Source organism: Falco naumanni, chromosome W (assembly GCF_017639655.2).
Source record: "Falco naumanni isolate bFalNau1 chromosome W, bFalNau1.pat, whole genome shotgun sequence".
NCBI lineage: Eukaryota > Metazoa > Chordata > Aves > Falconiformes > Falconidae > Falco > Falco naumanni.
Window position 1 is genome coordinate 21,627,846 of NC_054079.1, and position 25,115 is coordinate 21,652,960.

A 25,115-nucleotide genomic window follows, 5' to 3' on the forward strand; every position below is an offset into this window, starting at 1 on the left:
AAAGTAAAGCTGCCTGCCATCACAGAGCAGGACTTGGCAGCCCTTGGCGGTGGGATCTACTGGCGCCAGCCCACAGAGGCAGGGCTTCCTCAGCACTGTGCCCCAGGGGCGTGGGAGCGAAAGGGTTAAATTCCCCACTGACCCCCCCATCGCACAGGTAGCCCCTGCAATGTGCCTGCCTCTCTGCGGAGGGCTTTTATTAATTGCACCGGGCATCACTGCAGACCATCGCCAGCATTTCTCAAATGGTTAATGGTTCCTTCTGTGGCCAACATGGAAGGGAACCAAATCATTAAACCCTCCAACCCCTCTGAAGCAAGCACTGAAGGCAGACATTTTCAAGACTTCCAACCTGAAAGCTCTCCCACCCATGCGCTGATAACTGCAGACACATCAACGCACAGATGAAAGTCTGTATTTACCGTTCCCTTTTCTTTTTTGCAAGTAAGAAGCCTGGGATCTCCTCCAGCTGGGAGTTTTAGTATGCACAGATTTAAGCACATGAATATTTCCAACGAAGCCACTGCATGTGTGTACATGCATATGAGAATCTGGTCTACATCTTACTGGAGATTTTAAAAAAAAATTATATTAAAAATCGCTTTTTCTGCAAACAACAGCTCGCCATAAGTACCTAATACTTTACGAAATTGCACTGGGTGACTGGGACATTGGGGCTGGGCATCACAGATGGACACCAAGACGTTACAAACTGTGCAAGTCCACAGTCACATACATGAATATTTAAACACCCATCAAAAGCAATTCAGAAATGCAATGACTGAGCCAGCAGCCCAGTTGTCACTGTCCCCTCCTTCTGCATTAAACTTGCTGAACTTCCCCAAAATATTTTTCATTAGAGAACCATTGTGCTTTGAAAGCATTGCCAATCTGCTTTTAAACCAAACCCACGGAGGCCGTGGCTGTCCCGGTGCTGTGCCTAGGCTAGGGCTCACCGGGACCCCGGGCTCACCGGGACCCCAGCCCCACCAGCCCCCAGCACCGTACCAGCCAGACACGCCGCTCCCCCCCTGCCCCGATTGAGGAATTTGTCCCACAAAAATAAAAATGCTGAGATGCCCTCTCAAATCAAATGCAGAGCTACAGCACACAGAAAGGATGGTTTGACGTAGTGTGATTTTATTTACTGGATCTTTCTTCCCACCCCCCCATCCCCTGCACAGTAAAAGTTGCTATGAAGAATAGTTCAGGCTATAAATAAGACACCAAGACACTGAAAGCAAATTACCATCCTATGAATTAATAGCATACCGAATCAAAGACCTCAGCCTAGGTCTTTTGAAGATCTACAACTGCAACCTCAAAATTGTGGCAGATCTCTGCGTGCAATCAGAGCAGCAGAACTTATTTTGTATTCTGACTTCCACAGATCTGCATGTGTGGTTCAGGCAGCGAGAGGGATTATCAAAAACAGGCTTCTGCCAGAAGTGATCAGTACGGAGCTGTCTATACATGTGTAATTTTATTTTCCCCTACAAGGTGCCCTCTCTTGGCTTTGGCAGAATCAACAGCCCTTCTTCATGAGACAGATGTGTGCTGGCATGGCACTCCAGATTCCCTAACCAGGGGAGACTCTGCTCCCCAGGAACAGGGGGGTTATTTCTTCTGAATGCTGAAGCCGACTATTCCTCTGCCGTTTTCCTAAGCCCGTACTGTATATGAATTCTCCACACTCACACGAGATGCTGAACAGGAGCTGTCTGCACCGCTGTCTGATCAGAAGCGACACCACCCCCCCACCCCACCCCCCAAAGCTTGTTCCACTGGTGTGAGAAAGGACGGGCTGGGGAGAAAAGAGAAAGAAAAAAAAAAAAAGAAAAAAGAAAGAAAAAAGGAAGAAAGCCCATCCTGACAGTGGCTACTGGCCACTGGGACCTGGGGCTGAACTGGGACCAGTCACCTTGCACCCAAACTCTGCCTGAAGTCGAACAGCACAAAAGCATTGTATTCTAATGAACCACTGAAAACAACATGTGTTTAACTTCTGAAATGGTGAACAGTTTGTAAAATACTAATTTAGGGAGTCAAACAAAAAAACCCATCCATACTAGTTGTTGTTGTGATGTTTTTTCTGATAAAAATAGTGACTGGCAAGTTTTATCCTGGAGGTGGCTTTTATTTATGAGTTGGAACTTTGGAATGGGGAGAAAGAAAATGTGATGTTGTATTTGGTGACTAAACGTGCCCAGGAGCCCCAGAAACTTCCCTGCACCCTCTGTGAGGGGTCCTGGGACTGCACGCAGGCTCCCACCATCTGTGTCAAGCAAGGGTTGTGTTTCACTGTGTGACTGCCAGGAAGCGGGATTTCTATCCCGAGGCGCTGCCGACCAGCTTACATTACCTTATTTCTGGTTGCAGCGCTACCCTGTCTCTCTTTCAGGTGTTAATAGGAAAATCGGGTTGGCATCCTGGCAGCTGCCACCGCTCCGAGCCTTGCAGCTGTCCCTGCTCCCAAACGGCGCGCAAGAACACGCTGCAAAGGTAATGGCGGGGAAGATGGCTGAGCCAGCCTCATCCCTCCCTTTGCCAGCCAGACTTCCCGTAGGACTGGCACCGGGAGCACACGGACATCTCATAACGGGCTCTGGTGCTGAGCCGCGCCGTGATGATTGCGGATGCGAGGGATTTACCATCTGCAATATTCACCGGCAAGGTTTAAACCGGCAAGAAATACATTTGGTTTCCTGGTTACACTACCACCCCTCCCCTCTGCCACAGCTGAAACATCTTTTTTTCATTCTGGAAATAGCGTTAATTCTGAAAAATCTCGAGTCCAATAGCTACAGCAAGAGTGAGGATGGATTTATGCAAGAGTTTTGCTGCGAAGCTGGAGGGGATGTAAGAGAGATGCAATATGTATCAGGTGTCCAGAAATCACAGGAATTCAAATTGTTCTGTAACTCAGAATCTGTAATTGTCTAAGCACCTCAAACAACCACCACTTAAAAGACACTGATAGCTTAATTATTTCTTCTTCAACTCTTACATTCTACCCATTTTACACGGGGGCAGAGCAACGTTTAAGAGCAGCTGAACTGGGATATTTCTGTACGCTCCCTCCCGACAATCACACTGACGACTGCAAGAAGCAGAGCGCGCGGTAACAAATATTTAGCTAAAATGCAGAAAAGAAGAGGAAAAACTAGGTAAGCCCTGGGGGTCTGGCGGCACAGCCTGGCCGAGGGAACCCCCACAACTGCAGGGCCAGCACCCAGCACCCCGGGTGCGCAGAATCAGCTGGGGTCAAACACACCCTGCAGAAAAGCACCACTTGACAGCAGTTGTATTAAAGCACTTTTAGCCTTACCTAGCCGGGATTCCCACCTAAATTAATGCTCTCTGCTGACCTCAGGACAAATCCTTTGCAAAATACAGGCTCTCATTGTGTGTAACAGTGTGCACTCCATGCACACACACAATCCCCCCCCCCCCCCCCCTTCTCTGCACTTGCATTTGCTTGCGGGGACCTCAGGCAGCAGGTACCAAGGAGTACTACTACCTCTCCCTGTATTTGCAGATTATTTTTTTCTCTAAGCTGTGCAAGTTTTCTGAAAGCTTGTTAATCACTCGACTGCAAAAAAGCAAACCGAGCCTCCAGATCCCCCCGTGGTCCCTTCCAGCCCTGCCATTGCTCACAAAGGCAGCCCGGGGATGCAGCCCCCGTGCCCCATGCCACTCACTCCCCTGTAATGACAGGTGCAGCAGTAATAATATGCTGGGCAATCAACTTTCTCCCTCTGATATGTCAGCTGAGCTTCCTCATGCCATTAGGAATGTAAACATTTCTGCAATTTCTATTTAAAAGCCAATAAAATAACGGGGTGCAGAACTCACCCTTTTTAAAGTAATACATTTGATTATTTAAATCACGTCAGTACTTAACTGAATGGGTTTAAATATGCACGTTAAATCAGTTTGGTTTGGTTTATTCATTAGAAAGCCATTGAGTAATTTGCCATTATTCTGTTTGTTTTTGTTGTTTTTTTTTTAAAAAAAAAGGGGGGGGGGGGGGAGGAAATGTCACTAAATGCACTGCACAAGATCTTTTCCATGAGGTTGTCCTTGAGGGACGAGTTATCTGTGCACTGTCTCTCCCAGGAGGTACAACTGCTGCTATCACGGATTTCAGGGCAAAAAGGAATCCAGCATACGGGCTAATAAACAGAATTTAACAACAATGATTCGCCAGATGCTGTGTAAACTGTTTTTAACGGCGATTCTGAAAGGCCACTCGGTGAGCAAAGAGCTATTTTTGAAGCAGGAACCCTTGTTTTTCACCGCAGACATCCCCTTTGTCAGGTGCACACTGACGGCTGCTCTGCCATTCTCACCCTTACGCCTGGCAGAGGTGAAAAAGCCAAGTCAAATGTTAGCCGGGATTGTTCCCAGCCCCTTTTCATCCGCACCTCAGCTACAATGGCAGCAGCTGAGGAACAACCTTCCCCCGGCAGCCCCTCCAATTACCGGCACCATGCCCCCGCGCCGGGAACGCACTGGGCTCCGCACCGCAGCCACCCCTCCAGAGAGCCTGGCGAGGTGTGCCGGGCATGGGCACCCCCAAGCCAGGCAGCCCCCAGCTTGAAGCCTCGCTAGCCGGAGGCTAAAGACCCCTCTTCTTCTCTTCAGCCGCTTTTCATTACAAAAAGCGTGGTACATGGTTTCAAGAACAATTTGATCTCGTGCACATGAGTTCTCACACCAGTCCCACTCCTGTGCAGACACCTAATAAAGCTCTGCAGGTGCATGAAATTTCCTCTGCTCAAACTTTAGGGAGGGTTGGTTGTGGGTTTGGTTTTGGGTTTTTTTTGTGTGTGTATATTTATTTTTTTTTTAAGTATTATTAATTTTATACGCAAAACTAAAGTCCTTATAGGGGAAAGAATTCAAAGCTCAAGTCAGCAAATCATACACAGCAAACTGCAGAGTGTATTTGCATTTGTCTGTGTGCAAGTTGAAAATGAAGATGGAAGGTCCGTGCTCCGTGTGTTGCATTTCACGTGGACACCTCTGCCTGGGAAAAAGCCGAGAGCATCTCGAGCTGAGGCTGAAGCCTTAGGAAACAACCCGCGGCACAAAAGGAAAAATCCCTCAAGACCCAAGGTCTGGTCCTGCTCCTCCTGTAGCCAACTTCCAACTCTAAAAGCCCCTTTTTAACTTACAGGGGAGAAACATTGTAACAATACTTAAGAAAAAACAAACAAATCCCCACACAAATACAACAAGGAAAAAACAAACACACCCACCCGCCCAGAAACTTACAAGTGAAGATCTAGAAATTCAGCAAGTTGGGGAAAAGCAAGACCCACCCCAAATTTTGGGGGAGAAGCATATTCCAGGGAAATCTCTTGGATTTTGGGGGGGGGGATCCTGACTTGCTGTGCCAGAACAAAGCGAGATGCTAAATATTTTGAGCTACCTGCCGAGGTCTGGGAACGCCACCTTCCCAGCCGACCCGCAGGGGCTCACAGAAACTTTTTAATGAGCCTGAGAGTTTCTCCACCGTAACAAGGAGCGGAGCAGAGGGAGACATCACTTCCGACGTAATCATCTCAGCTATCCGCGACAGCAGATCTTTTGATGAACCAAACAAGAACAAATACAAACACTTTTGAGGCGAAACCAGGGGCTGCACACCAGCCAACGTAAGTTAAACACAGCTCCTCACTGGAAACGACCTGACTCTCAGCAGAAGTGCGTCAGGATTTTTATTACCGAGCGTTGGCAATGCCACATGAAAGGGATGTGGCACTGGAATTTCGGAGGGATGGATACAGCACCTGAACAGTTGGAAGCGGTGCAGCCAGTGGCGGGGTCAGGAGGGCGGCTGGAGGGCTGGGCACCGCCGCAGCACCCAAGTCCTCACTATATCATCACTGCAAAAACCTCCCTCCCCCAAGCCGTTTTTTTTTTTTTAAAGAAAAAAAAAATAAAAGGGAAAAGAAAGAAAACGCCATCCAAAGGGCAGGCGATTCCAGGCAGGTACCTTCTTCCCCCAGTATTTTGCTATTTATGCAGGGAGGCTGATCCACCGCCTGCTGCCTTCCCCACCGGGCTGCAGGCCCTGCACCGCAGGAACCTTTCCCGGCACTCCGTCAGGCTGCCAAACTTCAAAGGGCAATTAAAAATAAATAAATAAATAAATAATAAGATCTTTTAAAAAAACGTTCCACTAGCAACACAATATCATAGAACCAGAAAGGGGCCAACGCAGGCTAAAAAATTCACTTTTGAAAATAAATTCCCTGTGCAAAATAAGCAAATCCCATGTCTCCAAAGTGCCACGGCAATTTTACAGTAACCCAAGTATAATGCAAACCAGATTTATACTGAAACAGGAAACAAACAATTCGTCTGCACAATTTCCTGTAGATCAATTGGAAAGGTATTTAAAGACTGCACCAGCCATCAGATCTTTTGTTAACTCCCCCAACCCTGCCCACAAAAAAGCAGCTCATAATACATGCTATTATAAGATGTCAACACCCTAACATCGTTTTCCATGTCTACCATCAATCTATAACCAAATAAAATAAAATTCTATTTATAACTTCTTTTTGAGAAAAAAAAAAACCCACACCAAAAAAACCCCACCATAATAATTTCCAAACTGGCACAGATGAAGAGGTGAAGTTCACTTCTGATCAGCATATGCAAAACGTATTTAAAACTAAGATTCAACGTAACATTCTGCAAGAATACTAAGCTTTCATAATTCCAAAAATATTTCATCAAAATCCAGCTTTGCAAAGATCGGGCCACTCGTATTTTCATCACGTACGATGGGAAGAAAGCGATCAGCCCAGTGTAAATTTTAATTGCATGCCAAGGTATCCTGACCCTTAAAATCAGTGCTGGTTATTTCTGCAATCTCAAGAGATTCCGAATAAACTTGTTCTGTCTCCCTCCCCTTCCTCCAGAACGTAACACACAAACCCACCGATCGTGTCAAAACACCTGTGCACATAACAATCTGTATTTATAGTTTTATGCATGTAGTTATAATTCAGAAAAACCTTGTTTTCTTGTTGTCAGTAGGGAGCCTACAAGATTATATTAACTTCTGATATAAACATACAGCCCTTCCATAAACCCCACAACAATTGGAAAAGCCTTCTAGAAATTTTGGCTTCTGCTCACGATCCTGAAAAGAGTAAGCATTTTTATATACATACGTATCTACATGCACATATGGATTTCACATCACCAAGCTGAGCTACCCGTATGTGGATGCAATTTGACGGAGGAGTTGTAAATTCAGCGTTACTGTGTCACAAAAATCTATCTCTACCCTTCGGAAAGAGTTTCAAGTATCTTGTAACTTTTGCTAATAAATATATAATTTTTTTATGAGCTGCATGTCAGTGCTCCAATATTCCCAGCCAGTGAAACGCTGACATTTCTTTAAACAAAGATGCACCATAAACATCACGCTGCATTACTGCCAGTGCAGCCCAACGGGGGCAAGTACAGGCGTCTCATGTTGATTTCGAGATTTCTTCCTCCTTGTGCTCCAAAAGAAAACTTTCCTCGTGCCATTCCCAGAGCGATGCCAGCCTTGTGCCATTCACAACTCCTCACTTGTCATTATTAAGCGTGGTACATGGAATTATTACACTCTTTGGCCTAGCCTATTAGCAGGAATGATACCACGGAGCATTCATCTTCATCTAGGAACTTTATGGAGTTGAAAAGCTTTATAATAAGAATAGCAGACAGAATGCAAACAGGAAAAACTCATTAGCATTTACTTTTTGTGATTTGATGACTTGACAAATAACTATTTCAAAACAACTAGTTTGAGAGATGGGTTGAAGCTTGTTAGGATAAAGCAAAAAGAGCAATTACAATAATTATAGGTTTCCCTATATGATTTAACACATGCGCATGGTGGGAGCTGATGATGGGATCTTAAGATACCATTAAAAGAAAATTTTGCCACTTTTGTTTTTCATTTTCATTTGCCATAATTTCTTCTTTATAGTTCCATGCATTTCCATATATTGTCTATGACCAAATAATAATTTATTAAAATCTCAGTGAGATGCAATTGAAAATAAGCAATTCCAAAAATCAAATTCAGACAGTAATCCTGCATCCATCCCCTTTCCAGGTAACGTGCAAATCCTAAAATATCACAGCACGCCTCGGGTAACAAGGAGCAAGGCTCAGGGGGGGAAAAATGGCTCTTGTTGTTTCACTGCTTCCAACATAATCAAAGTGTTAACCTAGTTAATCACAGATAACAGTGCCTGTTTCCAACTCCTCTGCCAAAACGTCCTTTCTATAATATTTTTTTTTGGGGGGGGAGGGGGAAGTGAATCAGAGCCCAACACTTATATGTTACACTGTTAACATAATCCCCGAGCACCAGCTTATCTTTACACTTTTATTATTTGACACTGGCAGTTTTGCTATTGTTTTAACATCTTCTAAAACAAATATCCTCTATTGCAAGAGATGTCAAGGAAAGGATTTCTTACTGATGAACATCAGTAAACAGTTAAAGGCAAAAAGTGCTCTCCCACAGAGCAAGCTCTCCTAAAATGCCCTGTGAGTGAGGGGGAAAAAAGCAAGTTGCAGAAAATCTGTTTCATTTTTTTCCAGCTATTTTTATGACTCCTGTACCCAACTGCACTCCTCTTCCCACAGCAACTTCGAGTCCGAGGGCTTTGGAATGATTTTGCATTTTTTTCTCCTTTTGTTTATTCCCAGGGAAGACCTGTTTCCGCTCGCAGTTCAGAGAGTTCAAACAAGTAATTGACTTGTCACTGGGGGAAAAAAAAAAAAAAAAAAAAGGGGTGGGGGGGTGAAAGGAGGAATTCTGAACTCTTGTCTTTCCTGTGCAGGGAAACTTGTGTGCGCGAGAGCAGCCCCACAACCGGGCAGCAGCCCCAAGAGCCGCGGTCCTTTCACTGAGGCGTTGGAGCAATCCCGGCATGGCATCCCCGAGCGCCACATGCTGCCTGGCACCGCGTCAAGAGCCGCACAATGCAGAACCGGAGCCAGAACAATGCCGGCTCTATTAACCACCAAAAATCCCTTGGGCAAGTGGACGCAGGGAAACTTTCTCCCCCTCTGGAGGCTGCGGGGCCGGCCTCGGCCCTCGGCTCCCACTAGCCCCTCTCTTGGCCGGTGCCCCCAAGCCCCAGGAGGGCAGCGCTGCCAGGGTGCCCCCCCAGCCTGGGGACCCTTGCTGCCCTTTGTGCTCTGCCGGCGCCGAGGCCAGGCTGCCCTCCCACGAACCCCTTCCACCGGTGCCTATAAACCCAGCTCGGGCGCAGGGCAAGCCTGCTTTTTACCAGTGCCACCTTCCCCAAAACACAAAGGGCAGGGGAAAGGGCCTGGCGGCCGAGGGGGCTTTACGAGCCCTCTGATGTCAAGTTCCGCAGTTTTATGTCAGCAGGACAGGCAGCTGGCACGACAGGGTGACATTCCGGTCCCAGCCAACACCACAAGGCCCCCAGCAGGCCGGGCATCTCCTTCCTGGCTTTACTTAGTTGGAAAAAGAAACCGGAAAAAAAAAAAAAAAAAAAAAAAAGACACACATAGAACGAAGGGGGGGGAACCCAACCCCAAAATAAAAGGAAAAGCCCAGCTCCCACCCCCACCTCCATCGCCCTGCTCGCCTCCCCAGAAGAAAAATCCCCAGAATAATGAAGTTGGTCTAAGTGTTGAAAATTGTTTACCGTAGCCCTGCCGCTGTGCAAGCGCTGTGCATCACTGCGTCCTGCAAACAGGCTGCTGTCACCAGGATTTTATTACTTACTGAGGATGAATAGCAGTGTTTAGGAACTTTTGCTTGTAAAGCTACTGAGGCTGACTGGCCCTGCCATGCATGGGAATGTCAGGTAGGCTTGAGGTGTAGCCTTAACAGCTTTGCAATAGGAATAACTAATTTAGCAAAAAAAAATAATAAATAAAAGGGGTGTAAGCCCTGCCATAAATTTACAAAGCTTTATTTTTTTGCATTTTTGTAATTTTTTAAATCTCAACTGTTTTTCCCCAGCAAATTCCCTTAGTTTCTTCCTCCACACCAAGTGTCCTGCATTACCACAATGCGTTATTTGCAAAATATTCAAAACAAAAGATGAGGCCCACAACTCTCGCCAATAAGCATATTTTTTTAAAAAAAATAAAAATCTCAGGTATTCAAACAGATGTTCATTCATGAGAGTGGCTTTCCATACGAAACAATTCGAGCTGGGTGTATTATAAACAGCCGCTGGTCTATGGCACACATACCCAGGCAGGATAATGAGTTTGCTCCATCCAAAGCAGGCCTGGGTTAAAACTCCACCAGTTCCCTTTTGGCCTAACTACGCTGCCTTGATTGGTATCAGATGAAATGAAAGAAAAATTGAAAGAACACAGACTGGAGCAGTTTGCAGAGCCTGCTCCCCCCACGCACTGCCCTCCCTTCCCACCATTTCCAAATTTTATTTTCCTCTCCCTTCAAGCAACAGTTCCCCTCCTTACCTCGCCCTTCCCCCTCCCCCCCCCCAATATTTTAAAATATACTGAAATACTTTTCCTTCTCAAGACCCAGCCAGAGAAAAAAAATAAACCTCCAGATGGCAAGTATAAACCTTCTGCTGGGGTTATGCACAAAATACCAGACACTTTTTTTTTCCTTTTTTTTTTTTCTTTCCCCCTCTTAAATAAAGCGTTTCTGTTGGAAGGGGAGGGGGGGAAGGGCCGAAATCACTACAAGGCGGGCGGGAATGGGGCTTTTTTCCCTTATTATCTGTTATCTTAAGGCTACTTTTGGTGCAGGGCTCCGGCCCCGCAGCCCGCACCCACAGCCTCGCTGGCTCCGCGGCCGCGCAGCCCCGCTCCGTTCCCGCCTTCCCCTTCGGCGTTTTTATTTTATTTTTAATTATTTTTGCTTTGCGCTATTTTGACTTTAAGCCCGAACTTTTAAGCGCGGGCGGACTTTCTACCGTACCAAAAAAAAAAAAAAAAAAAAAAAAGGGAAAAAAAAGAAGAAAACAGACTAAACCCCCATGAAAGCAAAATAAAATGAAATAAAGAGACCGAGGAGCGGCGGCGGGAGGCGGCGGGCGCATCCCCACCGGCCGGCCGCCGCGGGCCCTGGCAGCGCCGAGAATGCTCGTCCCCGCCACCATAAAACTTGTCCAAATTACACCTTTAACTGCCGCGCCAGCTTACCGCTTTCCCATTATAGTAGTACATCAAAGAGTTGCCGCCCATGCCGGGGATCGTGTATGCGCAGTACATGGTCCCGCCGCCGCCGTCCCCCTCCGCTCCCGCTCTCACAACTTTTATTTCAAACTCGCTCTTCCTTTTTTCACAATTCCTCCACTCGCATGTTCCCATATGGCCGGGCCAGGCGCGCTCAATATGCAAAGCAGGGCGAGACCATTCGCCGCGCGGGGGCGGAGGCTGCGCGCCTCCCCCCCCCCCTTCCCCAACCTCCCCCCCACCCACCCCCCGCGGCCGCGCACCGCCCCGTGCGCTCCCCGCCGGCCGCCCGCGGAGCCGGGCCCGGCCGCGCGCGGAATGCAAATGCGCCTAATTGCTTCCCCCTCCCTGCGCGCTCCCCCGCTCCCCTCCCGGGTTGGGGGGGGGGGCGCCTGGGTTCAGTTGTGTTTTTTTTTTCTCTTCTTTTTTTTTTTTGTTTTTTTTTTTGTTTTGTTTTAATTTGATTAAAAAGCGAGTGGCAGGAAGGGAATCGTATGATGCACATCTAATAATTCCGCCATCTGTCCGTGCTTGCTGGCGCGCTCCCAGCATTGTGCGCAGCTGCCGCGGCCCGCCCGCGCCCCGCGCAGCCCCGCGCAGCCTCCCCCTCCCTTCGCCCACCTCTTTTTTTGTTGTTGTTGTTGGTTTTTTTTGTTTTGTTTTGTGATTTTTTTTTTTTTTTTTTTTTTTTTTTTTTTAACAGGGTTTTAAATAATAAATAGCCGGCCCCGTCCCGCCGGGCGCTGCTGCAGGCACCCCCCGAGGCGTGCAGCACCCTTCGCCCCGCCGGTCCCCAGCGCAGGGGAATGGAGACAGGGGCATGGGGAATGGGGGGGCACGGGGAATGGGGGAACATGGAGAAGGGGGGTACACTCTCCCCCAAACACCACCACCCCCCCACCACGTCGGGACTCACATGAGCTTGCCAAATTCAGAGCATCACAGGAAAGGACGGCCCCTGGGAATTGATCCCAAATTAAGCTAAATCATTTGCATATGCCGAAGCAAATGCCATCCGAGCATACAGCCAGTCTCCGGGCTCAACTTTAATAATTCAAAGCACCTATTTCCTTACTCCTTGGTGTGGTAACGCGCCACATACAGGATTAATAAACGACAAAGAGATGGTGATGGCAATCCCGAGCTGTCATCTTGGGCGACGGCAAAGTTTCCTTTCATACTTTGCACCCCGATCCACAGGGTGGGCGTGCGGGGCTGCGGATGCTCGGGGGGGGGGGGGGGGGGGGGGGGATGGACAGGGGGACACATGCAAACCAGGAGGAAAGAAGGAGCAGAGGTTTATCTAACTCACTTGTCCTGCATTTATTCGGGAGGTCCCCAGAGGTTTGGGTAAACAGTACTTGAATTATAATCACACATTTCATTCAAATTTCATGCTTTGAGGATTTTTTCCTCATTAGAACAGTTAGCTGTCAATCTGACAAGATCACATTTGTAACCTTTAAACCACCCTCTGCGTATAATACATAAGGCCAAAAATCCCAACGACTGCAGGTCAATGCGCAACAAAATGCCTCACCAGAAAGGCAGAGAGAACCCTCCTCGAACCCGGCACAGATGGGCGGAACATTTCCTACACCAGCAAATCCACTTTCAAAACCCAACTTCCTACAAATGTACGTCTTAATGCTCCAGAGGTGAAAAACAACAATGTCCTTTGATCATTTATTTAAAAAAAAAAAAAAAAAAAAAGAAAACCAACCACCACCCTTCTGGTGTTTTTAATAGACGTCTAGAAATAAAGCCCATTCTTCCCTTCTGCATTTGCAAACTGCAAAATATGGTATTTTCTCTCTTAATAAAAGCTGTGGCTTCACAGCTCCACACAAAGTTGTACAACCGGCATTACATTTTTAGTACAAATGTTACCAAAAAATTAGATTGGATGGACCTTTAAATCATCTCACTTTATCGCTCTCCTGCCACGGAAACAATCCCCTCACTCCGGCAGAATAAACTTTTTCCTGACTGGCACTAGATAATTCTACAAATTCCACGTGTCGATGTCGATAGATGATGGAAATGGAGAGAGAGCTGCGACTCTGGGAAGCGATCCTTGAATTGTGACCAAAGTGTCATGGAAATGACTGCAGATGATTGCGGTTTGGGTTTTGCAAACTTGAGGCGGGGAAGGGTCCAACTCAATTTGGATCCTGTCATATCAGTGCTTTCCTTCTCCTGAATGGGAAAATTGTGGTGTAAATATATTGCACGGAACTTGATAAGAAGTTAATACAGTTTGCAGGGAGTAAGCCCGTAACTATAACTCTCAACACATGAGAATAAAAATTAATTACTTCACCATATCATATTTGCATTTGACACGTACATTGAGATAACTTTAATATATTTTCCTGCCTCACTCGAGAACCTGTGATTGTCCCAGATTTTTTTTTCCTTTTTTTCTTTTTCAGAGATAGAAATGTGTATCTTACATAAAATTTGTAGCGTTAAGAACAGCCTAGGAACACCACTGGTGAGACGCCGACCACCCTCAGGGCTCTGAAAAGATGTGAGGCAAGGCTATGGTAGCCCTCTGTCCCTCACCCACCCCTTCCTGCACCCCCTTGCCCCAGCAGCTCCCAGCACAGCCCCACTGGGGAGGGCACCGCAGCACCATCCAGACCCCCCAGCCTCCCGCTTTTGGGGCACTGGCACAGCCAGGAACGTGTCCCCAGCCGGGCTCCTGGCTGGCCAGAGCCCATTCATTGAAAGAGCAAACCACTAAAAATATAAGGGGAGTTATCTGATGAGCAGCAGCCTTTAAAAAAAATGAAATCTTTGTTGGTGTTTTAATCTCCAAATGCAGCGCTCGACGAATTTGCATCTGGCCCTGACATAGCCACGTCGGGGATTTTCGCTGAACCAGGCGCAAGCAGTTGTTCTGCGCCGGGTTTTGTTGCGGCCGCGGGCTGCTGGAGTGCCGAGCTCCCTGGCAGGACTCAGCACCGACAAAAGCGAGGATTTGCTGTCGTGATTCCACTCCGGCCACGTCAGTGCGAGGGTGCAGGGGGCTGCGGCAGGTGCAGCTGTGCGGGACCCCCTGCAGACCCCTGCACCTGCATCTGTGCCGCCGAGCAGCTCCCCCCACACACCCACCCTCCGGTGGGCATCAGGCAGCGCTGGCATCTTCCAGCCCTTGCCACAGAGTGGTGCCGGCAACGCTGCAATTATGTCCTTCATCTTAATGAGAGGTTGGCAGCATGAAGAGGCGGAGGCACAGGCAGGGAAGAGTGACATGAGGACAGCGTGGCCCACCGCCCCGCGCCGCTGCCGGGGAGCAGGGGTAGCCTCCCTGCGGCCCTGCCTAACCCCTACGTCCTCTCCATTGCCCCAAAGGGGCTTGTTTTCCATGTAAAGGGGGGAGGATGAGTATTTACACCTTTGGTTTGCTAAGGACAGTGTGATGATGGACCCAGAGGGAGCACCGCCAAAGGGCAGGGGACTTTTAAAAGACACAAAACCTAAAGATGCATAAAATGCTCTGGCAGTGCATCACTTCAGCACCTTCTGCATCAGGCGTCATTCTTTCAGCATCTTCTAGGTCACTGCTAGCAGAACAAGACTGAGCAGGTGTAACAGATCCAAGTAGGGACAAATGCAGGTCAATATGTCACCTGCGTATCATGACACAGCGAGCGTAGGGTGCCAGGGTACGTGGCCACCCTTTCAGAATCCAGCTACTTCAGCATTATCGAAGTTAATAATTTCCCTTAGGGCCCTCCTGTTCCATTCTGTCTTTGTACCACTGGTCACCCTGGCCCAGCCACCCAGCCACGGTACGGCCAACTGGTCAACGGGCAGAGACATCATGTGAGGCTGCCTAGAAATAATCAGCACTGGCACTTCTGTGACAGAATTGCAATGTTCTGGTATATATATATACTCGCTTCCATTCTCTCCTTCCTTCTCTTGTATCAGACCCCAGCAGCAAATTCCAGAAGAGGGTGAGGAAACACTCAAGAAATCTAAGGAGAAGTAGAAAAAGAAGCAGAAGCAGAAGCTAATGATGAAAGACAGAAAGGCAGGTATTGCAGCTTTTGTGAGGCCACCTCTCCTGGTCCAGCAGGGGAGAAGGGAGCAGGTCTCTGCTTTTCCAGAAAGATTTTCAAGACAAAGAATTTGGAAAGGGCCTCAGTGAGCTGCTCAGTCAGCCAGGGGTGCTCCAATGGATGCCATCCCGATGGAGCGGCACCACCACTGGCACACTTTGTGTCTGGAACCAGACCTTCCAGAAAGTCCCAGAAAAAAGGATGCTGGAAGGAAGAGACAGCAGCCACATTACGTTCCTGACACTACTGTAACTGAGGTCCATGGCAGAGGAGCAAAGAAAGGGAAGCTATCTGCTAGATGACAAGCTTGCAGCCACAAATTGATATGGATAATGGTAAAATGTCAAGTAAGATGACTAAACCAGCCAGTATTCCTCCAAGTCTGGGTCACTTGAATAATCTCATCCTTCTTACACAAATCCTTGAGCGCAGCTATTACAACGTACCCACTGTGGGTAGAGAAGTGGCTCTGAAAGCCCAGATGTGAAGAAGTCTCCTCAGCTGGGGTGTTTTGCTGAGAGACCAGGACCTCCACGCAGAGGCCCCATGAGGACGTGCCCCACCTCCTGTCCCACCAGCCTTTTCTGACCAGCTTCTCTCCTCTTTAAGGAAAAGAGAAGCAAACTCCAGCTGTGTTCCCTGAAGGAAGCTCTATTTTAGGAGATGCCAGAGCCGAGCTAAAGGTTTCTTACAATCCCTCGCCAAGGACCTGGGCAGGGACAGCCTCCCACCTCTCTGACCAGAGGGGACACAACCCCAACAGAGAAAGCTCGTTCAGATGTGGATAAACACACAAACAAGTTGCACCATATTTACTTTATACAGACATAAAGACGGGGCATGTGCCATGGCCAGTTTCTAGTCTTGGTTCTGCAGGATCTCAAATCGAGCTAGAGATCAACCTGCTGAACTCTAGGCGACGTAATTTATAATTGTCTCTTTTGTAACTGCTGCAACGAAAATTAACACTTGTTTTCCTACATTTTTGTACATTAATATTCTCTCCTCTCTCCCCAGGAAGAGGTTCGTATTCAGCTACTTGTGCACCACAGACTGAATACAGTATAAATATCTAATTATACAGATGCTATGTGAATAAATCAGATCCTAAAAGCCACAGTCTCTAAAAAGCTACTTTAAACCAGCCAAATGTGGATACAACTGCTTTAATATTATGGACTACCTATTGATGGCAATCCTAATCAACCCAACAAACCTACGCCTTGCTGCCAGGCTCGCCTGCCAAGGAGGAAGGAAGCCCTTTTCCCAGCGCTGAACTAGCTCTTCTCCTTCTCATTAAGTGGACAAACTCTCCACCAGATGTTTTACCCGGGTGCAGCTCATGGAGTGGCCCCAACGGTGGGTTATTCCAGCAGCGAGCCGGGCAGCACCCATGGCGGTGCCGGTGCCAGAGCCCTTCTCCGCAGCAATGCTCTGGGCATCACTCAGGCCAGCCCGCTAGTACCTGGACCTTGCAAACTTTTCAAATAATCTCAATAAAAATGCATTTGAGAGTTTTTTTCTCAATTGAAGTGGTTGGTCAGATGTGACTTGGGGGTGTCAGGACGAATGTGATTCTGCCAGATTCCTGGACGTTTGTGTATACCAAACACGTTGGACGGGCACATCTGCTATACCCAGAGCAGGTTTTAAGCAAATTGCCCTTTCAGCAGCGACCGAGTCAGTGACATAACTGCACGTGCTCCTGTTCTTGCACTGCCTGACACAAACTACTTGGCCAAAGCGGGTGCTGTGACAGGTCAGAAGCCAGGAACATGGCAAAAGCGTTAGTCTGAGATTACCAGGATAAACCATAGAACATCTCTGCAAGAATCCACCAAGTTTGATCTGTAAAATATCAAACAACTTCTCCTCTTACGTTAAATGCTACACAGACCGTATTTACTAGACAGCACATGCAGTTAATAACGTAACAAACCCCTAGATCAGAACTAGCTTTTGAAAACCAAACCAGCATCCACTGTTTGCTTTCCAGATAAGCCAATGTTAACATGTGATGGGGCTGAGCACATCCCCTCAGCTGCAGCATGAGCTGGCCCGGACCCCCGGCACTGGGCAGGGCACTGGGGGCAGGTAGGCAGGCACCCAGCACTCTGGATTATCCGGCACCTTCCATAAAACTTATCTTACCAGAAAAAAAAGGCACAGAAACATACTTTACAGTTAATCTATTTTAAACAAAACTGTCTATCTAAAATATCCATTTGCCACTAGGTTTATTTTTGACTACACTGCTTGCGAGAAGCCAAGGGAGAAACTTAAACCACATGGGCCAGGATTTCTTCTTGCACAAAGGCTATATTGCCAATTTTTTACCATTTTATCGTATCAGAGTAGTTGGTGGGCTTGCTTTTCTGGAAAGTCAGAGCTGCTGTAGTCATTGATTACAGGATGATCCCAGATTTTGTATTTTGAAGAATAAGCTTCTAACTCCAGGCAGTGTGGAGGAGAGCTGGGAAATGGGAACTCTGAGGCAGAAAACCCCAAAGGCTAATAAAACCAACCCAATCTTTACTATTTTTAAAATCTCATTAGTTCTTTTTTTTTTTTTTTGTGGATGGGAGGGTGGCGGACTCATGCTATGTGAACCTTTGAGGTTAGCAATACTAACACAACAGCTTCTCCACGTTGCTCTGGCACTGTAAGCAGACCCTACGCCGGCTGCAAGGTGCCATCGGGCAACCAGCCAACTCTGCTGCCCTAGGCTATGGGCTTGGACAGCCCAGGGGCTCCAATTCCGGGTTCACTACAGAAACGGACGGGATGGGGGTTTAAGGTTCACAGCTGGCATCCTCTCTCTCTTCCCAAGGCACACAGGCTTAACTGATGAGAGGGTCCTACATTTGGAAATTTCAGCATCATCGGTCTCAATATAAGCGTTGTAGCATAGTTTAGAGTCCACTGGAGAAGTATTTGGTAAAATAAATGAACAGAGCAAGATTTTAAACATTTCTTGCAGTGCCAAGCAGTTCACCGATTGCACACACCACACAATAAACAAGTAGTTTCAGATTATAAGGGATTATCTTTGCTTTTGCAGTTGAAGCAGAATCTAGATCAGTGATCAGCACTGCAGTTATGTATGACTCATTTTGCTTTACTGAGAGGTTTCCACAAGTTTGTAGTCAATTGTTCTCTATTAGCATTAGCTGCCATTACAAAATAAATAAATGGTTTGGAAGCATAAGGCGATCAAGGACCTGATCTTATGTTCAGTCTTTAGGAAAAAAAGCCACGTTGTAATATAATGATTTTTATTAGTAACAATACACATTCTCCCAAGTGGGTTCAGTGTTTTATAAAATGATAAAAGATCTACTTGCACCAACATTTCAGAAAGAACCTATATCTATTATGCTGTTGTACAACTGTTTTTTAAAACAGTGCACACAAAAAAAGGAAAAAAATGCAGAAAAGGTAAGAAGTTGCGGACGTCATGCAAATGGACACATGGCTGATGTTAAGAACCAAAACGTGGCCTTTTTTTTTCAGTCACGTGCAGCAATTTGTCTACATAGTAAACTGTTAGCAGAATTGATCAAAGCACTCAAAAGCGTTTCTCACTACACTCCTCTCTGCTAAATGATCTGCAGAACTGAACATAGATGTGGGATCCTGCAAACTCGGATTCATTCCCACTCTGCCACAAGAATCTGGGGAGGGAGCGGAACACTGTTCCTCATTTATTGCACATTACCATATGGAAGACTTTTCAGCTGTTACATAGTTAGGCCTCACAGCCCCTCTCTCTAGCAGTTAAATATTATTCTGTCGCTGTTTCCCTTTGTATAGATGGAGAAACCGAAGCTCAGCGAGGCCACGGGCACTGCGCCGGTGCTGCAGTTACATTGAGCCAAGGGGACTGGAGGCTGAGGCTCCCCCAACACACCCCTCCGGCACAGGGCTGCCCAGGGGAACGGCTCGGCTCCCTGCCCTGGCTCCAGGGAAAATCTAAAACACGGTCACCCTGGTCCTGGTGAGCTGGCCACACTGCGATGCATGAGGCATTTGGGAGGAGTATGTGCCTGCAGAGGAAGAGGCTGGGCTGCCACCACAGCTCCCAGCTCCCAGGGATGCTCAGGGACGAAGAGGTCGCGTTTACACATGTGCAACTTGCTCTGAAGGTTAACCTTTGCACTTGGGAATCACTTGTACTTGAAAATAACCCCCAATCTCCAGCAGCCAGACAAATATAGGGATAGAGATGGTGTGGTTTGGGATAAAATCAGAAAATGAGACAAAATCCCTTCACGTTGCCCACTCTCTCCCATCACCCTCCGAATCGAGCAATGCAGGTTGGTTTGGCTGCTGGGTGCGAGGATGGGTAACACACAGAAAGATGAAGCGGGTGGTCCTGAAGACCTCAAAGACTTAAGGAGGACACTGGCCAGTTTGAACCTTGTTCAGCTGTCAGCTTGGGAGAGCAGCCCATGTAGAAGGGCAGATGGGCAGGGGAGGTAGAAACGGCACCGTCAGAGGACTGGTCAAGGTGGGGTCCAGGAAACTGGGACACTGCTCGGAAAAGAGAAGGGAGGCCCCCCTGGCAAGCTTTCTTTGAGGATACTGCTCAAAGAAGGAAAAGAATCTGGAAAACCGGGTATTTAAGGAACACAAAATGCTGTTTGGTGATGCCAGACCCTACCCAGAGTCTCCCCATGCCACAGGGACAGTCAGGGCATGGGCTTCCCAGCCACGCACACGAAGTGCTGTTCCCTCTGCACCCCCGACTGCTGGGCTTGTGTTTCTGGCTGGGGTAGCGCTCACGTTACCTGAGAAGCAAAGACTGAATTCAAAGCGTTTTAGAACACCTGAAAGATTTCTGTTGTCTCGGCTCTGGATGTGCAAGAGCCACCCCAGCTGAGCTGCAGCATGGGGGGGGCCTCCTGCACATAGCCAGTGTCTGGATATTTATCACTTTTATCTCTATGTTAAGAAATATGGGAGATTATTCCTGAGTCAAAAATCTGCATCTTACCACAGAAAGCTTCATCTGATATTCTGCCAGATCTTTTTTGTTTTATTCGTGTCTCATTCCTCACGGTTCGCTCTCCTTCTCTACTAAACCACATCAGTGCTCTTCTCTTCCACTGCTTAGACTGACTTGGCCTTTAAACCCTGAGTATGTTGCAAAATTTCTGAAGTCCTGCTCACTTTCCAAGAAATCTGGATCTGAATTGCTTAAACCTTGTTCCAGCACATAGGGAGAGGAGCTAGATCCAGCCTGGAACTGGGAGGCAGGTGGGCGGGCAGGAGCTTTGCAGGAGGTTTATTGACACACCAGTGTGAGAAGCATCAGATCTTTCCCAAGTCTCAGCTCCCTGCCTGCCACGCTGGACTGGGCTGTAACCGTTAGCATTTTTACTTCATCCAGTCTTTTTTCCCCCTCTCATCACATAAAATTGTTTTGTCTCTAGTTCTCCAGGAATATCGCCTGGAGGAGGGAAACTGTTGGGTATCTATCTTTCTTTGGAGATCTTAAAAGATGTTCTGTGCAACATTTGTCAATTTTCCCATTAAAGATGAAGAATTTAGTGTTCAGAGTGAATTTTAACCCTTCACATCGTAAAACTGGATTAGAGGCGCCAGTACTGTAAAAAAGCAGCCAACCATCGCCTAGGTTGGGCACCCAGGTGCAACGAGAGCAGGGCACTCCTCTCCTGCACGCTGCCCCCACGGGTGTTGCACAGGGTGCCTCCACAATGGCCACAGTGGGGGCTTGCTGGCAAGTGGAGCAAAGATGTTGACGTCTCACTAAACGAGGGCACAAGTCGCACCAATTAAGTGACTCCTGCAATGGCGTGTTTGTGTTTGATGTGCAGCCTGCGCGGTGCATCACTGCCCTTGGGACTGAACTGGGGCCAGAGATGTTATTGAATGCGGCATCTGCTGACCGTGGGGTTGGGCTGAGTGAATTTGGCCTGGCCTTACAATTTTCTTGCTTTTGTACATTTGTCCCTTCATGCTATTTGAACCTTCTTTTGTGGTTTAATACCGAATTGCACAGTATGGGAGGATAATTAGTGCTAAGTATTAAGCAGTTTATGTTCTTCTGTGATTAGAGAACAAGTCTGTGAGGTCTTTGGGCACTAGTTCCATGATGGTTTATTTTTACTACGTAAAATCCTTCAGGAGAAAAGGGTGTTTGTACCTTTGAATTCATTGGGCTTTTCATAATGAATAATGTGCTAAAATATATCTTGCAACCTGACTAAAGATGTTGCTGGGTCTTCTGAAACCAAGTACATGGTTTTCTTGAGTAATTAGGGTCATGCAGTGGTTTCGCCGTGGATTTTATATCAAATACACATATTTGTTATTTATACACAAAATGCACGCACCTAAAATACTAAGCAAGCCAACTGTAAACAGACAGATATTGCAGAAGAAATCTCTCACTGAAATGACACGCTTACGCTTTCCCATGAACTTTTCCTTTCAGCAATCCTAATTAATACTCCAAAGCGCATTTTCAATTACATGAATCCAGATGCCGTATTAAAATATATATTTTTATACCACAGCCGTTCCTAGAAGCCTCTGTCACTCTGCGTTGCGCAGGCACTGTGCTGAGCTGGAGCCTGACTTGAAGGGTTTACAGCTGGGATGAACAAAGCCAAAAAAATAGGCACCCAGAGGTGAAGCCACTCGCCAGAAACCTCCCCGTCAGGTGGGCAGCAAGCTTGGGGAGCAGGGTCCAACCTCCCTGGTGCTGTTTCCTAACACTGCACCATATTCCCACTGACTGCTCAAATTCACACTTAAATGCCTAACACATGTTAGTGCCAACTTCTGTAACAAAATATGGTTCTTTGGAAGTCCTCTAAAACTGCTTTTGCTTGAGAAGTGGTTAATGTATAGCCAGCTGAAGAAGGAAATCAACTGCTTGCTGATAAACTCAGTGTAGCCAACTCTTGGAGTTTTATCAGGAGTCCTGCAGGATCTCCTGTTCTTTTGGGGATTTATTTTTTTCTAAAGCCTCAGCTCCAAAAATGCAGAAATTACATAAAAATCTCGATTTCATTAAAAATTGCAGTTTCAGGCTCTCATAGCTATGGAAAAAACCTCAACATGGGAACAGAGCGTAGCTAAAAGTTCTGGAAAACCCCAAGAGGCAAACACAAACCCACTGCAGTCCTATGGTCCCGAAAGCCTGCCAAATTCGGTGAACTCGTGTCTCAGGAACATCAGCCCGGATTTTGAACGCGCTTTTTTTAATGTCCAGGTGTGGTGGAACCGCAAGCCCCAGCCCCTGTGAAAGCCCTCTGCACTATGGGGGGCTGCGGGCAGGGGCGATGCTGTCCCTCCGGGTGCTCCCGGTGAGCTCAGCCTGCTGCCAGAGCACCGGGGACCACCGGCCCAACCTTCCCTGCCCACCCCCAGCGTGATTTTAGGTGAGGCTCGGCACTAGGAGAGTGATAATTTTGGTAGGTATACTTTTTGCACTTGGAACGTCTTTGATGATTTACTGCAGTAGCCACAGCAGAGAAGCCTTCAGCCATGAATTAAGTGCGTCTCATTTCTTCAACCTCAATAATCAACTGCAAAATGTACCTTGCATTTTAAACTCTTCCTCCAAATACCACACGTGAGGAAAAATCTGAAGGGATGGCTCATGTCGGAGGCAAAACAATTCAGGAATGGTCTCTCATATAAAACAAGTTGTACTAAAAATTCAGGCGCTGCAGCCCAAAGACTGGCAAGGAAGAGGTTAACAGACATATGCTGTATAATTAGGAGATGCATTAATGATTATGAATAGTAAATGACTTGGTGCAAGGAAAAAAGCTAGTCAAAAGGGACATGCACCTATCTTACATGTTTACTAGAAACTGTATATAACTAGAGAATTCTGCTATTAAGAATCCTGCATTATTGGTGTAAATACTTCCAAGGGTACATCAAATTGTAATCTTTCATACGACATCCATCAAACCAGGCTGGAGATTTTGACAAACATTAAACACAGTAAGGAGGCAATTATGTATGCATGATTTAATCGGCAACTAATTAATATGCAAATTTATTCATATGTTAGTTACTAAATTAAAAATGCAAAGAAGCCCTTATGGTGATTCTCAAAATTTTGCACAAACAGAACATTTAAAATATAAGAAAAAAAGAAGTTTTTTGGAAACCTGCGGCATACTTTAAATCTTTGGAAACCTGTTGCATGGAGATGGTTCAAAAATATTTACTTAAATACCAGAGAATGATAAAAGGCACATTAATTTTATGTCGGAATGTGGTGGCAGAAAGGTTAAACACAAATCTCTGAAAGTCTTAGGAGATGTGCACTAATTATCAAACAAACTGTATTCTAGACCGAGCTCCCACAGCCTGCAAAAAAAATTCAGACTCGGCACAACCCAGTCATCTTTCTGGTGTTTTGCTCCATCCGTGGCTGCATGTGTGCTGAATCCCGGTCGATTTTAAAACAGCCGATGCCCCCACAGCCTCACGCTGCACTCAGAAACACTCTGACGGTCAGCGATACAAAACCCCGCGCTGTCTTTTCACCTGAGTAGGTTTTCTGTTTAAGAAATCTTCTGGAAAGATTGAAAATAAGAGGTGTGAGGGAACTAATTGGGTGAAGGCAGATGGCAACCACCTTTAATTCTTTTCCAGATGCATCTTCAAAGAAAAACAAGGATACAAACAAGGAGCAGACATTTAGAATATTTCCTGGAGAATTGCTACAGCTATGATTTGGAATAGCTTCCACCCCCTAGTAGGTAAGTCAAGAACAATAAGTATATATTATACTATTGTTTGCATTTTGAAGGTATCTGTTATTTAATGTTGCATTCTGAGCTCTGGCCGTGGCTCCCAGGCTAAGCTGGAGCAGCCAGCACAGCCAACAAACGTGGTGCAGGTTGAGTACAGAGAGAAGCACACTAAGTACTTCCAGGCTGTTTCCTGGGCCAGTGAACTCCCACTGTTTCCTTTTTTTTTTTTTCCTTTCCCCTCCTAAAAAATACAAGCCATCCCCTCTGCTGCAGGCCTGTGCCAGACAAGGATGCTGGCATCAGTGGGCATGCTGGCCTGAGCCCCCGGGGTGCCGGCTGAGAGCCCGGGCAGAGGGCCCCGTGGCACATCCTCCCCCCAGGGACGGCACCCAGGGAACCCTGGGGGCTGGTGGGTCCTCGCCAGAGCAGCTGCATGTGCTGGGTGGGAGCGCGCATCCTGCTGCCACCCCAGCAACAGGCCCTCTCCTGGAGGCTCTTCCTCCACGTTAATCAATATGGTTGCACCAGCACGTCCTCAATGCCGAGGGCTTTTAGGATCAGGAAAGAGCTTTCAGAGATCAAATTCGCCCAATTGAAGAGGAAGAAGTCTAGACTGGAACGGAAAACTGCAGCGAAATCACTTTGAAAATACGAACAGGCTCACATATTTAAATCTACTTTGTTGCACCTTGATAGGTGATTCTGGATTTTTGTTTAGGCCAGAACCGAATGTAAGGCTTTTAAAAGCTTAAACGTACACATTTATGCATTCATTACACAGTGTTAAATCTAATTTGTTCTTTTTACTGTCACAGGAAGCACATGTTTAAAGCAATCTGTTTCCTCATATGAATGCTTTCCTGTCTGTTTGAAAAAAATTGCAACACACTTTACCCCAAGTAACCAAGAGGTGATCATAAATATCCCTAAATAGCATTAAACAGATATGAAAGACATTAACACTTCCAGAATGCCAAAGTAGTATTAAAAAAAATAATCTAACAGATGCTCCTAGGTCAAAAAGTGAAATGTGTGTTTCCTGAAAAAACACTCTCATCAGAATCATAAATGA

The 25,115-nt window shown here is 46.8% G+C and overlaps 1 protein-coding gene across 12 annotated transcripts in view; it reads right to left on the reverse strand.

Annotated features, from left to right (window-relative positions):
- Positions 1–25,115, reverse strand: part of LOC121080579 (transcription factor 4-like) — a 239,926-nt gene that overhangs the window by 56,518 nt on the left and 158,293 nt on the right. Inside the window, exon 1 of one of the 12 annotated variants that reach the window (XM_040578710.1) lies at positions 11,191–11,411. The exons of 8 other annotated variants lie outside the window; for them this stretch is intronic. In XM_040578710.1, the coding sequence (XP_040434644.1) occupies positions 11,191–11,358 (168 nt within the window). In that variant the 5' untranslated portion in view covers positions 11,359–11,411. Of the gene's footprint in view, positions 1–11,190; positions 11,412–25,115 lie in introns of those variants that run through there. 3 more of the 12 variants (XM_040578711.1, XM_040578708.1, XM_040578707.1) reach the window with 3 other exon arrangements.